Source organism: Nilaparvata lugens, chromosome 4 (genome assembly GCF_014356525.2).
Source record: "Nilaparvata lugens isolate BPH chromosome 4, ASM1435652v1, whole genome shotgun sequence".
In the NCBI taxonomy this organism is placed as follows: Eukaryota; Metazoa; Arthropoda; class Insecta; order Hemiptera; family Delphacidae; genus Nilaparvata; species Nilaparvata lugens.
The window spans coordinates 56,742,613-56,759,309 of record NC_052507.1 but is presented as its reverse complement, the minus strand read 5'-3'; the positions used below and the strand labels follow the sequence as shown (position 1 = coordinate 56,759,309).

Genomic DNA, 16,697 nt, shown 5'->3' with positions numbered 1-16,697 from the left:
AGTGTGCTAAAAAAGCTAATCAAAAAACTTTCCATCATTTGTGTTTATTATTTAAGAATCAAAACATTTATAATAATATCATCTTATTGTCATTTGAAAAAATAGAAAAGTATAAACTCAACCTTCCACATTGAAACATAATATTGAACATGATATTTCAGGTTATTTAGACAAATCAGAATAAAAAATAAAAATACTTGGACAACTTCCTGATATTCAGATTACCTCAGATTTGCTAGAGCTATGACCCTCCAGTTTTGCTTTCGGAAGTGCCTAATGACAAATTATTCTCATATATATACTCTATATATTGTTTTATTTTTCTGTGTGGCGGAAATAGCGTTCACACCACGGGAAAAAATGTGTTTCAGGCTCTCAATCTTTTCTTGTCCTCGGCCCACGGCCTCGGACTTGAAAACCGATTTCGGGCCGGAAAAGTCTCATTTTCGGCCCTAGGTGCGAAATATACTATTTAAAACTACCGCTCTGACAAGATCTTTATGATATCAATACTATTCAGTACTACTGAACAAAAATCTATAACATTTTGTAAATTTTGCCACAAGTATTATGTAATTTATGCATAGAGGTTTAACATACCAATAGAATGATAAAGTTTCATAATACAATGAAGAAGACATCTGGATTATACATTTCAGTGCTGTATACGCAATATAGGTTTTAACAAGTAGATTTCAATTGGAATTAATTTCAGTAAGGAGGTTGTGCCACACAGATACAACCACAGGGACTATGGATTGACATGAAAAAACTGACATCAAATAAAGACATAGATCTCCCAGCTCAAATTGACTGCACTGATATCGGTGGAAAGAAGAGAAAAAAGAGATGTGAAAAAGGAGAAGAGAAGAAGAGGAACTGGAATTAGATAGAGAGAGGAAAGGAAAAGGATTGATGACGCTCTTACCGACAAAATTGAACGGTATAAAAGTTTTATTAGATGAGGGAGAAATCGACATTTTCGTCACACAAAAAACGAGAAAGCTATAGCGAGATTCACTGTTTACTGTCAGCATTGATTGAATGGTAAGTATTGACGATATATTCATGAGGAGTGCTGTCAGTTTGAAGTGGAGCTCACTGAAGAAAGCTAGAAAGCTGAAAGCTCTCGGATGGATCTGGTTACAGCCGGTGATATACGTGACATCATGGAATGGGGAAGCTGAGACAAGGATTTGGGAAAGTGAACAAGAAGAAAAAGGAGGAGACTATGTTGGAAGGAGGAGAAGTGAATGAGAAAGAAGAATGAAGAGAAAAGAGAAAAAAAAAATAAAGAAAATAGAGAGAAAAATGGAGAGCGATTGAAAGGAGGGAGAAGGTGGATGTGGGAAGTGTTGAACCACTTAATGAAGAGAGTGGGAGAAATAGAGAGTAAGGAGGATGGAGGAATATGAAATGAACAGTTAGAAGGATAGGAGGAGATAATGACTATACAACGTCTAAAATTGAGTTGATAGTATTTGAGTATGGATATCGTGGAGTGGAGAGCGGAGTTCAAGGGTATTGGAAGAAAAAATAAGGGAAATGAAAGAAGATGAAAGATTGTAATAGTGTGAAATTGAGTGGGTATATTGTAGTTTTTTTGTGTGTCTTATTTTTCAGGTTTTTGAACTGGAATGAACTTTGATTCGTACTTTCAGATTTTAGTGTGAGAATATTTGATCATGTTTATTGAATTTGCTAACTTGTTGCTTAGTTGTCGAAATTAAAGCAATTTTCGTGCATTTTTCAAATACAGTTTCAATTTCATGTCGGAGAAGCCACCATATTTGGAAATTGTACGAGCATTGACCTCCTTGCAGCTTTGGCTTTTCCACTGGAAGTTATGCTCGTGGAGGGGGAATAATTTCCAGTAAAAAGCCACAGTACGAATGGAGACGTAACCGGAAAAACATCATGTAACGTTGTGCGAGCCTCGTTCCTCTGAATGGGTCTCTGTTACCCATACGGAGGGACAAATTAAAACGTTTTTCAGTAATCAGTAATTTTGATTCAGTTCAAGTCCGAATAAGATAGAATCAGTAGATGTGAAATTGAGAGGTTAATTGTGTTCGTGAATTTAAGTAGAGTGTAGTGAGTTTCATAACGTCTGAGTTCATTGAGTTTTGGATAATGTGTTCTCAAAAGTAAAATTTAAATATTGTTAAAATGGTGAGTGCCAAACGTTTGTTTTGTTATATAGCTCAAAATTCAGTTACATAGAATGACCGAGGCCCGAATTTAGTTGCAGCAAGTTAGCAAGTTCCCAAGTGTAGAAATTAAAAATGCAATATGCCTTCTGTCTTAAAACAATATTACTGTTTGAAAATTTGACATGTAACATGACTTTTATCAATTCGTCCTATTTAGAAATCAATAAACCTGACGTTGAATTTTAAAAGTATTTTTCAATGAAGTTCCAGGCTCGTAGTTTCTAGTTGCTAGAATAGATGACAATTACATAATGATGATAATCTGTGCATTAGAATGAACGAATCCACTATAAGCTCCCAACCAATCAATGATTCAAACATAAGTTGAGTAGTATAATTTCAGCAAATATTATAGGAGAGCAGGAACACCCCCTCAGTTTACAAGATGAATGACAACAAGAAGACAGAAGAATAATAACTCCACACAGAATAGAAAATATTTTTTTTGAAGAATTGATTCCAGAGCTTGTTATGAGAGGAGAAGAAGAAGTAGGAGATTTTGGTGAGAGGAGAAAAAGGAGTGGGAGAGAGAGGGGAAAAAGAAGAACATAAGAGGACAGGGCTGAAAAATAAATTTTCTCCTCTTCCCATGTGCAATCTACTTCGCATTCTGAAGGTTCGATACTCTAGATTCTTGCCAATCTAACCAATTCTACAAATTCAGTTTTGATTTTTCTATGTAAATGAAGAAATTGTAAATAAAGAAATTGTCAAGAAGGAGGTGAAGAAGGAGAAGAAGAAGAAGAAGAAGAAGAAGAAGAAGAAGAAGAAGAAGAAGAAGGAGGAGGAGGAGGAGGAGGAGGAGAAGAAGAAGAAGAAGAAGAAGAAGAAGAAGAAGAAGGAGTTTGTGAATGTCAGAGTGGGAAAGGATGCAATGATCCTATTCATGACATCATGTGGAATGTGTCATGTGAGAAAGGGTTTGGTAGGGTTGCAAAAAAGGGTTGCCTCAATGTGTGAAGGGAGGGTTATTGTGGGGGCAGCATGAACCCCCAACTAGTTGTCATGTCATCCGCTAGCACCCTTTACATCGGTGCATCAAATTGGGCACTATTGCTGCTTACCCCAATATACCACCACGTTGAAAAGGATTCGATATCGTCTATTCAGCTCTGAATGTTGTAGTAAATTATTCTTATTATTTTTCCTTATTCCCTACTTCTTGCTCAACCATCTCCTTTCCGTATCCCATTTCTCTCTGCCATCCTTTCATATTCTATTTTCCTACTTCTCACAAGTTTATCCTTTCTCATCTACCCTGCATTCCGATTTCCTTCAAGTTTCCTACACCTACTTCATCTTCCATTCTTTTACTTCTTCTTCATCCTCTAACGTAGAACTACTATTCCTCCAGTTTAATAATCCTCTTTCTTTGTCTTTCCACATTGATCACCATATTATCTTTCCTTTTCTTCGCAGTTCCTTATCTGTATGATTACATTTCTTTTATATCTCAGTTCCAGTTCTTCCAGTTCAGTTCATCAAGAGATGACAATATCCCTATCAAAGATGTGATGTGAAGGTTTCTCCTTCTCATATTCCTGTTACTCTTTTGACCTCTTTGGTTCCCTTTTCATCGTTCTACTCTCACTTCTACTTTCAACTTTGTTATTTCTCTCCTATTCCATGATATATTTCTTCTCCCACCCCACATGTATTTTTCATGATTATTTTGTCCACTAAACGTGACTTTTGTCATCTTCTTCCTCAATCACTCCCTTCAATACCAACTTTTTTTCTACCCATTCCTCGATCCATACAGAGTACTGTAGTTCCATTCCTCAATTTCTTTAACGACAGTCATCAAGGTCGAACCAAATTGAACTCATCACCGCTCCGCTTTTCAAGATCAAACAAGAGAATATCGACTATCGAGCTGAAGTGTATACTCGTAGAATATTAGAGTTTGGAGATAAAAGTAGACGAAGTAGAAGCAAGAAGTAGATTCGTTGAGTGATATATTTTCCACTTGAATTTGAGTTCGACTATGTTATTGTGCTATGTACTGTGTCCTCTCTCTCTCTATTGAACTGCTAGTTCTCTCCATTGCAGAAACTGCTATAAATAATGCAAATCGAAGTGATCTGTTGTGCATTGGACTGGCATTTGAATTGCTCTTCCAAAAGCAAAATGAGATCTCAAGTTGCTAGAGTCAGCTAGCTATCTATCAGCTAGTTTTGCTATCGACTCACGTGAAATTGTTTGTATGTAGATTTCCAATTGAGAAAATTGTATGTGTGTCACTATAATCAACTGTTACTGTATTTTGTTTAGAATTTTGTATTTCAAAAATGTGGAAATAAATTTTTTCAATATTATTCTATTCATTTTCACACACACATACAAGCATAATACAGAGATTAACGAGAAGAATACATGAAAACAACAACAATCATAATACACTTTGAAACAAAATAAAAATAAAGTGGTGCAAAAAAAGGGATGGATGATTGAAGGGGTTTTCCAACTATGGATTCCATGTACTAGGAAAACCTCCAATCCTCGAGGAGGTGGAAAAGGTATTAGAAAAAGTAAATAGACGGTAGATATGAAGAATAATAAGGGAAGGTTGGAAAAAAGAAACCGATAGAACCAGGTGTTGTCCGGGCTCAAACATTTTTGAGTAACAGCCATGGAAGATGTTTCAATTTCTTCGTTAGGTCCAGCATAATAAGGATCGTGATGATGATAAGTCGAAACCACAGGTTAACACCTCGGAGACAAGATGGCCGCCAAAATTGTCAGGGTTTTTCTATATTGCTTGTATTCCAATAACCAAAAGCACAAAAAACTTTTTTCTTAATTTGTTCAAATTTGATTCCATTATAACTTCTTTTGTGCAAGAGTTACAGAGAAATTTCAAATCTATGAAATTTAGAGCGTTTTTCCAACTTTGGAACGATATATCAGAAAATACGCTGTACGTAAGAAAATGAGTTAGACCTGATTCAAAAATGAAAAATACAAAGATTTCAAATACTTATGAAAAAAAGTAAAAATAAAACAAATTGAGAATTCAAAATTCCAATTATTATACCAATTAAACTCTTGAAAATTAATGAATATAATAACACATAATGAACTAAACTTTTATCAATAGAATGAATAACATTTATAACTGAACGACGACCCAAATCATATGGACATCCATACTGATACACCAACTATTTATTTGATCAGATCATGCTTACACAAGATTTAATTATCATATAACACCGGAATTTAGCGCGAGAAAACCAGAAGACATCTAGGCGACCAGACAAGCTGGGTTATAAGTTCTTTGCATCCTATTAATTAAATTATGCATTAAAATTGCATTCAATGGGGCATGCAATACATAGTCTACACAGCTGCTGATTTTTTGCACTCGACAGCTGATTTATGATGAATAATTCTATAGTCTGATTTTCACTCTAATATTGGCGTATGAAGGAGGCTCCTTTTTCCTTTTATATTATCCTTGAAATGCAAAATTTCAAAAACCCTCGTATATACTTCGACACGCAATTTTAAAAGGAACATACTTGTGAAATTTCATGAAGATCTATTACCGCGTTTCGCTGTAAATGCTCTACATATAAACATATGTTTATATGAAATATGAAACAGCTGTTATGTAGGTGAGGTGAACATAATATTTTCGAGCTCAAAATTTGAGTGGTATTATTCTTTATTTTGTAAATTTGAAGTTTGTTTCATGTTTTTACGAAGGATTTACTATCAATCTACCCAAATTTGAAATTGTTTGTTTTAATCTAATCAATATTTTTCAGATTGTTATTTGGAGTAGAACATTGAAATGGACATAACCTACGGTATGTATATTTGTACAATTTGAAACTAAATTGGGAAATTGAAGAAGTTTTGGGCAATAGCCTGTTTTTTCTTTTCCAATCATTGTATTGTTTGTGCTAACCTAATAAATGAATGAATGAATAAATAAATGAATAAATAGATGAATAAATAGTTAAATAAATAAACGAATGAATGGATAAATGAATAAATGGATAAATGAATGAATAAATAAATAAATAAATAACATATAAAAATTTAAACATTTAAACATTCCGTCGACTTGAATCTTAGATCTCACATCGCTTGGTCAATACTAATTCCAGTGTGAAAATATCTTGCATCATATATCATATTTGAGAGCTCGGAATGTATCCAATCAAATTAACTAACATCTTTTCCATTAGGTATACTCATATATTTCATTTTTTTAATCAATTTCACTCAAATATCCTATTATATTAAGTGAGCAATCTCTGTATTTTTATATCTGGTTATTTATGTTTAACGGATCTCGAAAACGGCTGTATTGATTTTCACGAAATTTGGACATACTTTATGATATAAAGATTCGGTTGCACTAAGTCTCATCCTTGGGAAAACTCATTGAACGACATTAAAAGGATAATTCATCCTTGGCTGAAACATCTGTGGGTATTGAAAAAGTGAGTGAGCGAGTGAGTTTGTGAAAATTCAAAATATCGCATCCCCGGAATTAATAAGATGACATACAGCCAGCTGTGAAATATGAACACGATCATTTTAGAGAATTCTGTTCATCAATAAATAAAAATCTGTTGTGGCGCACTCACACAACTTTCCTTGCCGTTATGAAAAATGATCACCTGACGCTAGTGTTCCCGCGCATCAAAAAACTACTATTCAAAGAATTGAGCCAGCTGGTGACATGGCAATAACACTGGTCTGCTATCTCTTCATAGTGAATCATTCAATGGAATCAACAGTTGCCAACCGTTTGCAATATTGGATAATCACATTTTCTCGATTTTCGAGCTTATTTTCAATTTTAGGTGAAAATGTTACTGAAAATTAATTGTAGAGACTCTCATGCTCAATGTTTTCCACTAGAAAGTTTTTGTTTGAATTATATCTGAAACCTGATAATTGAAAATCTAAAATCAAACTTTGCATAGCTGGGGTGGAGCTCCTGAAATTTTTACAGATATGGGACGGGACTTGTGGCAATTGATAGAGCTTATCGATGACTATTTAAGGTATAACTTTAATCAAAATCGTTGGAGCCGTTTTCGAGAAAATCGCGAAAAACCCTGTTTTTGACTACATTTTCGTCATTTTAGCCGCCATCTTGAATCGCATTCGATCTAAATTGTTCGTGTCGGATCCATATATTGTAAGGAGATTACGTTCCAAATTTCAAGTCATTCCGTTAATTGGGAGATGAGATATCGTGTACACAGACGCACATACACTCATACACATACACACACACACACCACACACACACACACACACACACACACCACACACACACACACACACACCACACACACACACACACCACACACACACACACACAAACACACACACACACACACACATACAGACCAATACCCAAAAACCACTTTTTTGGACTCAGGAGACCTTGAAACGTATAGAAATTTAGAAATTGGGGTACTTTAATTTTTTCCGGAAAGCAATACTTTCCTTACCTATGATAGGGCAAGGGAAGTAAAAATAACGAGTGAAGCTCGGTGTTCCGATATTTTTCTCATTAATTTCAATTTATTTATTTCAATTTTCACAATATTACATTTCACCAAGTACATATATAATAACCTCTCTAGCTATTTAGCTATTTGAGAGGTATACAGTTAGAAAATTTACAGACAATAATTATTTTAAAACAATTTGACATTTCCAATGAACACAAAGTCAACAAAAGAAGTTCGAAAACAGTTCAGTACAGATTGTCGGTACACTTTTTTAGCATCCCACTTTGTCACAGTATTCTGATCACAGATATCCATACAGAAGGCATTTGCTGCCAACTTGATTTTCATCGTCTCAGCCACAAATTAATACACACAGGTTACAAACAAGAATTTATCTAGTTACTCTTGTTAAAACTCATTTTGATCTTTTTCATAATAATAATAATTATTATAACCTATCTTTCATCAGAGTATAAACATTAGAAGAAATAAACTCAACAAAAAACTTTTCTTTTTCTACTATTTTCAATTTTGAACCCTTAATTGCTCAACATATACATCGTATTTTTATGTGTTTCCATTTAATCTTGTTGAATATGACTTTATTATCTAACAAACAAATCCACTTATACCAGGCTCAATTCAGTGTTTATAAATAATATGGAAGTTATTCATATAATTGGTAGCATGGAAATTATTTATAATAATCTGGAAGTAAACTTCTAGCTTTAAATGCGTTTTGAACCATAGCCAACTTATTATAACATTGAATCAAGTAGCCTATTCTAACCTCATTAACATTTACAACGGGTAAGTCATTTAATAATTTCAATCAGAATAATCTAAAGTTATGCTAGCTATTTTTCCTATTCGTTATTAATTCTCATAAAATATGCCTTTAATTTCTTTTAGCTTCACCTTTCCTTTCCAAATTTCTTAATTCTATGGGGAGAGAGTTCAATAAATCGGGTATTCTATTATTAGGTAAGTTTTTCCCATAAACATTATTATATCTCTGCGTTCTGTAATTTCTTTGTCGCAGCCCATAAACAATTTCATTTAATACTCTATATTCCTCTTTAAAATAGTTCCTTGACAAGTCATGGTACTGGCTAATAAATCAAATGATAAAATTCCCAGCAGATTTCTTTCAATTCCATTAAACAACGTTTGAACAATTCTTCTCATAGTCCTCTCCAATGGCAATTTTACGTATTGAGGGGCTAGGGAGTACACTGTTATTCCATAATTAATAATACTCTGTATCATTGAGAAGTATATAATTCTTTTGGTATTCACTGAAAGTAATGACTAATTCTAGAACACTTGTAAAGCGCCACCTTCATTATTCTTGTCATTATATCAATATGGGTTTTGAATCTCATATGTAAATCAAAGTTTATACCCAGATGTTTAATACTATCATTAACTGGAAGGCGTTGACAGTTGCATACTACTCTATTCTCTCTTAAGCATTCTGTTTTATGACATACCACGTTGAACAAGTTAAAAGCATTTACAGTTATTCTATGGTTCTTAAATATAATCATTTGAGTTTTCTGAGCATTCATCTTGATAGAATTATTGTAAAAATATTTTACTACCATATTCAGATCCTGCTGCATGTTTCTCAAGCCCATTTGTAAATCACTATCCATGACATAGAGTAAATTATCATCTGCATATTGTAGTATACTACCCTTGAATGCTAGGCTAGCCAAATCGTTGACATAAATATTGAAGAGTGTCGGCGAGATTATACTACCCTGAATTAATCCGCATGTCTGAATATAACCACTACTAATTGATCTACCTATAATGACGTGCAATCTCCTATCCCTAAAATAGTCCTCAAATATCCTAAGAAATTTTCCACTAATGCCTATCAATTTTAGTTTGGATAGCATGATCTTATAATTCACCAAGTCGAATGCCTTACTCAAATCTGTTGCCACCGCTATTACAAACTTATTATCATTCAGTGCACCATTGATGTCATTTGTTGGTATACCCATAAATCTCATGGGTAGGGCCATAGACTGGATTTACAGTTCAAATCTGTAATAAGGCTCACAGAACAGATTCAAGCCAATTGAATAGTAGTAGTAGTAGAAGTAGTGGTAGTATTATTTGAAAAGACTTACCATTGAGCACATGCACCAGTATAGAGGTGGCAGCCATCTCTCCCAGTGAACAGGTATAATTGCCGGAATCTGCCGGAGATGCGTTGGCAATGAACAGTCGACTCTTGGCTCCGTCGCTCACTATGTCTGTCTTCACACTAAACACAGAAAAGTATAATGAACAAGATTTTTGGATTAGTACTCAATACAAGTTTAAGAAGAGTTGAATCAATCAGAATCATGGCCCCTACATGGTGGTATATTGAACCTCTACTCCGGGGCCCGGGACACTAGGGGTACGGATCGAGGTCAGATATTCCGCTTTTAATGTGAGATGTTTTGCTTTGAAAACACACAAGAAAATTAAAACTATGAAAATTCAATACTAATTCTCATTTTGTTCAATTTTTTTCCTTCCAATGAACACAAATATATTGATTGATTCAAATATACGAATATATTCAAAGATTATTCGTGGAATGGAACTGGCTACCTCTAGGTCAAGTATAATTTGTCTAGGTCAATTGATTTATTTCAAAGATAAGTTTTCATTATATCAATAATGATAGTGCTTGTGGATGTTCATCGAATCATGTTATTCCCAGATCCTAGGCCATCTGATTCACAATACAATCCAATGTTAGATTTGTCAAAATTTTGATCCTGTCAATTCCACAAAATGTCAATGCTCCAATATCGAGTAAGAAAAACCTGACAACTCACTCTCCCTCTTATCAAATCTATCAATTTCTGGAAGAGAGAAAAGATTAATCCACCTCAGAAAAGACAAAACGCAGAACCAACAACGCAGAGCTCATGACTCACCAATTAGAGGCCTAATGACTGCTCAAATCAAAATTCCATCCAATTCAAGATGGTCGCCATGGCCCAGTTCCTTTTCCCACTTTCTCCTTGTTCTTCTTCTCCTTCTTCTTCTTTGTTCTCTTCTTCTACATCTGCAAGCCAAGCCGCAATTAGTGCAAAATCTTCATTCATTCTTGCCTCCTAAATTTTCCAGATAGCTTCCAGCTCAACTCATGATTAATGGACACTGACGTAATGAATAATTTCCATCATCGCTGCTGCTGCTGCTGCTACTTGTTGCTTTCTTCTTCTTCTTCTCCTTCTTCTTCTTCTTCTTTTTCTCATCCTTCCTTTTCGTTTCCTCCTACTTCTCCTTCTTCTTCTATTTTTTCTCTTCCATTCTTATCATTCATCAACATGCTTGAAATGCAAGATATGTGTGATTTTCATATAAAATAGTTTAAAAATATGAAATATTTTTCTAAAAATCTCAGGTGTTTCAAAGTTCCCATTCATTCTCTCCATTCAGTAATAAGTATGTTTTTATAACATCAAATATCACTCGATTTCATCAATCTCAAAGATCTCCTACTGATGATTTCTTCTCTTATCCTCTTACGCTTCTCGCTTCTACAACTCCTTTTTCAAAAAGTCTTAGCATCTTCTTCTTAACCGTTTCGGGTTTTCTTCCCTCCTTCATGCCTCTTTATCACCTTTACCTTTTTTTTTGTTATCCCCTATCTGATTCAACTCCTCTTTATCTAACCTTAACTACTTTTCCTCCTTCATTTTCTCTTATCATTTCCAGTCTTCATTTCTCCTATGTTCATAGCCTTCCTCCATTCTCGACAGCTTACTGTGGTGTAACACATCTTCTCCATCATTCTCGTATTTTCACCTCATTAATGAAGAGTTGTTTACTATTCCCATACTGTTGTCAGCATTTATTTTATGAATGGACCACAAACTTGGATGGTCATTTTATTATTTTTTCTGCTTCACTCTTCCTAATTTTCTTGTACCTTTCACTCTGTTTTTCATCCCAAATATTATTGTCTTCTTCTCTTCCTCCTCCTCCTCCTCCCCCACCTCCTCTTATCCATATTCAATCATTGAATCGTTATTTTAGATTTTCTGAAATCGAACATAAAGTTTAACATGAATGTCATTCAGCTAGGATTTACATTATATCGTTTATCCTATCTCTCTTTGGTCACACTCCAACATTTTTTTTCCTTTCTCATTTATTAAAATTTTCAGTATTTTCTTTTTCAACGGTTGAGATTCCCTATCTATTTTCATGTCCTGTTTACTGGATTTCTCCTATTCTAGCATGTCTCCTTGCTGAATAAAAACGTGGAGCATGATTTCTTCTCTTTGCCTTTATTCTTTCCCGTAACTCTTTCTCTTCCATTCTACTTTTTACCGTTTTCCATTTCTATATCTCATATTCAATTTTCTATGATTGCATTTCATTATGATCAAGTGTTTTTCATCGATCTTGTCAAACCTGGCAATGTAAAATTTATTAAATGAATACAGAACTCCTTCACTCCTCCCGGTCTCTGTCATTCCTACATTTCCACCACTCCTCCGTCTTCACTTCTTTCCCATCTTCCTCCACATCTTCTCCAACAACGAGGTCGTTCTCTGCATGCTTTCGTGACGTTGCGTTCCTTCTCTTAAATGGACCTCACTCGAACCACCTACTACCTCACAACCCATCTACCCACCAATCTTCACACATCTATCTACCCACCTACCAATATACTCAACCTACGACAACTATCTTCTTGGATCCCACTTCCCCTAACCGGAGTATTCCGTGAATGCCCCGTTCCAGGTGATGAATGATCGGTTCCTTGGTGATAAATTTGCGGCCGGGCATTATTCAAAATGTGCGCGCGCAAGCCTCACTCCCCATAATAGCGGATCTGTGAAAAATGAGCGCTGACACCTCTGCTCTAACATGATAATGTGATTAGGGACCCGAGCCTACACTTTTAATATATGCTCATTATAAATAGATGTTCGATTTCGGTGCCTAATATACAAGATAGAGGTTCAATGTATGAATATTAACTACATTGTGTCATTAATAACACGTAACTGTTGAATAATACAGAAAATGATATGAGATTGTGTAACATTGATTTTTGAAGAAACTTTCTTCTTTTGTGAAGAAAGTGACAGTATTCACTTTGAACTTTCATTGATGAAAGTTCACTGCGTATATAAACTTGATAAACAGACAACACAACAGATACACATTGAACATTTGTAAGGTATTGAGAGTAACTTTGGAATTTTCTCTTCTCAATGGTATAAAGGTTGTCCATTTCGCATTCTTACTTTAATAAATGCCAAGTTTTGAAAATGGGTCCATCATTTAGTATTCTTAAATGAGTGTTGTGCACCCAACAAACTACTTCTCAGTTCACCAGCATTGAGTCAGATTTAATTGTGAATTGATGGGAATTCTCAACAATTAAAAATGTACAATCTTGAACTGATCGTCCTGATCATGTTAGAAAAAAAGAGAATTAACAAGAACAAAAGTAGTTCCAGATACCATTTCTGTGACCTCTGTTTGAAACAAGAATCATTGAAAAAGCTGTGACAACAGGATGGTTAATTCTCACGAAACTGGATCCTCTAAAAAAACGCAGGAGCTCATAAGTAACAGCACCAAAAACCGCGGGAGCAAACAAGAAATGGCGCGAAAAGGTATCACGTGATTACAAATGGCGACTGTTAATCGACCTAACAGTTCTCCCCACAGTGAGATTCACTACTGATTATCAGCATTAGTTGGATGGGCAGCACTGGTGGTATGTATGAGAAATGCTGCCAGTTTATGATGAATCTCACCATGGATATCATTGCGGTGTCACTTCAGTCAGCATTGTTTGAATGAGTTGCATTTTGTGTTATTTTCAAAGATTGCTGTCAGTTTGAAGTGAATCTAATCATAGATATAATTCCGTTGACACAAAACTCTGTCAGCATTGTTTAGCATGGGAAGCGATGGGATCATTTATGAGTTGAGCTGACAGTTCTGAATGAAACTCACCACATCGTTGACACGGCAGGTGAGCAAACAAAATTGCAACCGTTTTTGTCGGGAAATCACGGAGATCCTCCCTTTTCGTGAGATGACAAATCGTTGATCTTTCCGGATGAACGGATTGTGATGACATCGATAACCGCTCTTTGTTGGAGTTTGGGATTGTAGTGCGCATGCGTCATTAGGTTATAATGTTGGCGGGAAGCACAAAGCTTACCAAAGAACAAATAACCATGGGCAGTTAGCACACTTGAATGGGTTGAATCATTAATATTCGGATAGAGGATTTTGAAACATTCTAACACTTTGAGATTTGGTGCTATCATTATTTTGTTGAATTAGAATAAAGAGAAATGATTTTTCAAATGGATTGATTTTTCGAAAGGAATGATTTTTCAAAAGGAATTTTGCCAGTTTGAATTGGGTCTCACGATGGAATTGGATGAATTTAACTCCCTCCTCATTCATTAACACAGTCATTGGAGAAATAGGTGAGTAGCTCATAGGAAGAGAATTATCACTTGTTGAGATTCACTCAATCTGACAGCATTATTCGAATGAAATCATAATTGTTATCCAGAAAGAAAGCTGACAGTCTGAAATGAATCTCACCATGTCAACTTCTTTTTCAAAATGATGAGTTATGTCATTTCTCTGATTCTCTGAGGACTTGTGAATTGGGATTTTTCAACAACAATCTTAGAACAACTATGATACCCAGAGCTAACGAGCAAATTCCATATTACCCATATTATTAAGTTCCAGTGAAAGACGCTCGTGGAAGAGATTTTGCTTACTACTATCTTTTTCCCTCAATAATTTTGTTGAAAGTTCACGCTAAACATCACGCGCTTTTTTACAGGAACGGAGAATACTTCCAATAAAGTATTGACATATTCATAATACTGTACTATGGAATTTTCCTTTCATTTCTTTACTACCTGGTAATCCAGTTCAATTTTTCTAGATTCTACGAAAAAGTGAGGTACTATTCCATTTTCCATTATTTAAAGAGTTCCACAGTTAATATTCATTGAAAAGTATTCCTATTGCAATGAAATCTTTGATGTGCCACTTGTCAATATACTGTCATATTCCTGTAATATTTGAATGTATGGAACCTCTCAATATATTCTGCGAAATGGGAGAATCAAATTATAGTATCACATCTGGAAAAATTACAATTTTTCCAGGTCAGTGCTATTTTTGGAAAAGTTATCAAAGCAGGTAGAATGCTGAAGGTTCCTGTTGACGGATTATTATAATGCAAATCTATTGAAAAACAAGTAAAAAGTGATTGGATCGACAGCATGATGAAATTGTTGCATTTGACAAGTTCGAATGCGATTTCTTGTTTCAATTATTGCATTTTATTCAGTTTTTGAAGTGACGCTGTTAATTTGATTCCGAATGCTCGATAAGTTCAAGTGAAGCTTCAATAATAATTATCCAGAACGACATTTCCAATTTATTCTATTCGGTCACTGCACACATTTTTGAATATACGGAATATTCACTAACAGGAGGTGGAAGTTGATTTATTCCAATCTTGAAGTAGTAACAGAATAGATGCACTTTTTCTCTCCACCCAATAGCTCTATAGTAATGTATGTATTATAATCATAGCAAAAAAGAAATAATCATTGTTGTTATAATATTATAATTTACTACCTGTGTTTGTTCAATAGAAGCTGAACTAGAAATAAAGAAGAACCAGATAACCTGGTATCTGGTCCAATTATATGTCTGCTTATCAATCCATCTTGGAAGGTTTATATATTATCCTCAAAAACATTGATGAGAGGTGAAAAAATAACGTTGAGATAATAATAATTTTCAGAGGAAGTTGCATCCGATTTTGAATCAAGTCCAATCTATCTCTATCTCTGATTTTGGATTCAGAATATATTTGATACACAATCAGAAACAATTCAAAGACTTATTAGCGAATTTATACTTCCTTTGTTATTTCTGATATTATTCCACATTGCAGAAAATTGCGGTACGTTCTTGACTTATTATTATCAATAACTGATTCGACAAAACATTGAAATGTAATTTCACAGTGTTCTGATTTTCATAAATAATTCACGAATTTGATAAAGGGAATACCACCTACGTCATCATTACTCAGAAAATGATTTTGAAATTGTATATATTGAATCTGATTGAATTCACCTATCACCTCTCTCCGTTCTGTAGTACAAAATTATTCGAATCTCTACCCCAAATCTGTATTTGTGATCCTTTGTTACAAGTTTGATCATGTGAAGATGTCCAATATAATTATGTGTATCACTTGAAATCCAAATATATCACTGATAGATTATTATTATAATATTTCATTTGAAATTCAACGAATTGATGAAACAAATGTAGTTTACCTGATTCCTCCTCTGGTGATGTCGTAGTTCAGTATATTAGTTCCATGGTTCCAGATGATGAACTGGGTCGGCTGTGGTACTTTTGAAATCACACATTTCAGTTCAATGGTGCTTCCCGAATTATAAAATTTGTTTTTCGTTGGTTGGCCTCTTTCGTCTAAGATCTCAAGCTCTGGAACTGTAATAAGAGAGAGAAAAAATCCGTTATTAGCAATAATCATCCATCTTCAATACATTCAACACTCAAATTATAGAATTATGAGAATATTGACTAATTGAATCATTTTTAAAGATATATATAGTTTTGGATGCAAAATCATTATCAATCTCTACAGAACTAAGAGCTTAGAAATCTGGTAGCAGCCGTATGATTGGTCGTTGTTTGACCTATCAAGGTTCACGTCTGCCATTGGCTGGGAACTAAACTACTAAATGATCCACCCACCCTCTGTGGGATTGTTTTGTCTCGATCAATGGCGAACAACAATATATTCAAGCAACAATCAATCATATGGCTGCATTCGTACTTCTTATAGCTTCTGCTCGTAGGACCTAGCTGGTGGCTTCCAGTCTACTAGATATTGTTAGGCCCGGTTGCACAAAAGCTGGTTAAATTCTAA

At 34.6% G+C, this 16,697-nt stretch overlaps 1 protein-coding gene across 2 annotated transcripts in view; it reads right to left on the bottom strand.

Annotated features, from left to right (window-relative positions):
- The window catches only part of LOC111048706 (zwei Ig domain protein zig-8), a 439,994-nt gene that overhangs the window by 15,939 nt on the left and 407,358 nt on the right, over nt 1-16,697 (bottom strand). For both annotated transcript variants that reach the window (XM_039425940.1, XM_039425941.1), the window contains exons 5-6: nt 16,078-16,255; nt 9,844-9,980 (exon numbers count right to left, since the gene is read on the bottom strand). In XM_039425940.1, the coding sequence (XP_039281874.1) occupies nt 9,844-9,980; nt 16,078-16,255 (315 nt within the window). The remainder of the gene's footprint in view (nt 1-9,843; nt 9,981-16,077; nt 16,256-16,697) is intronic.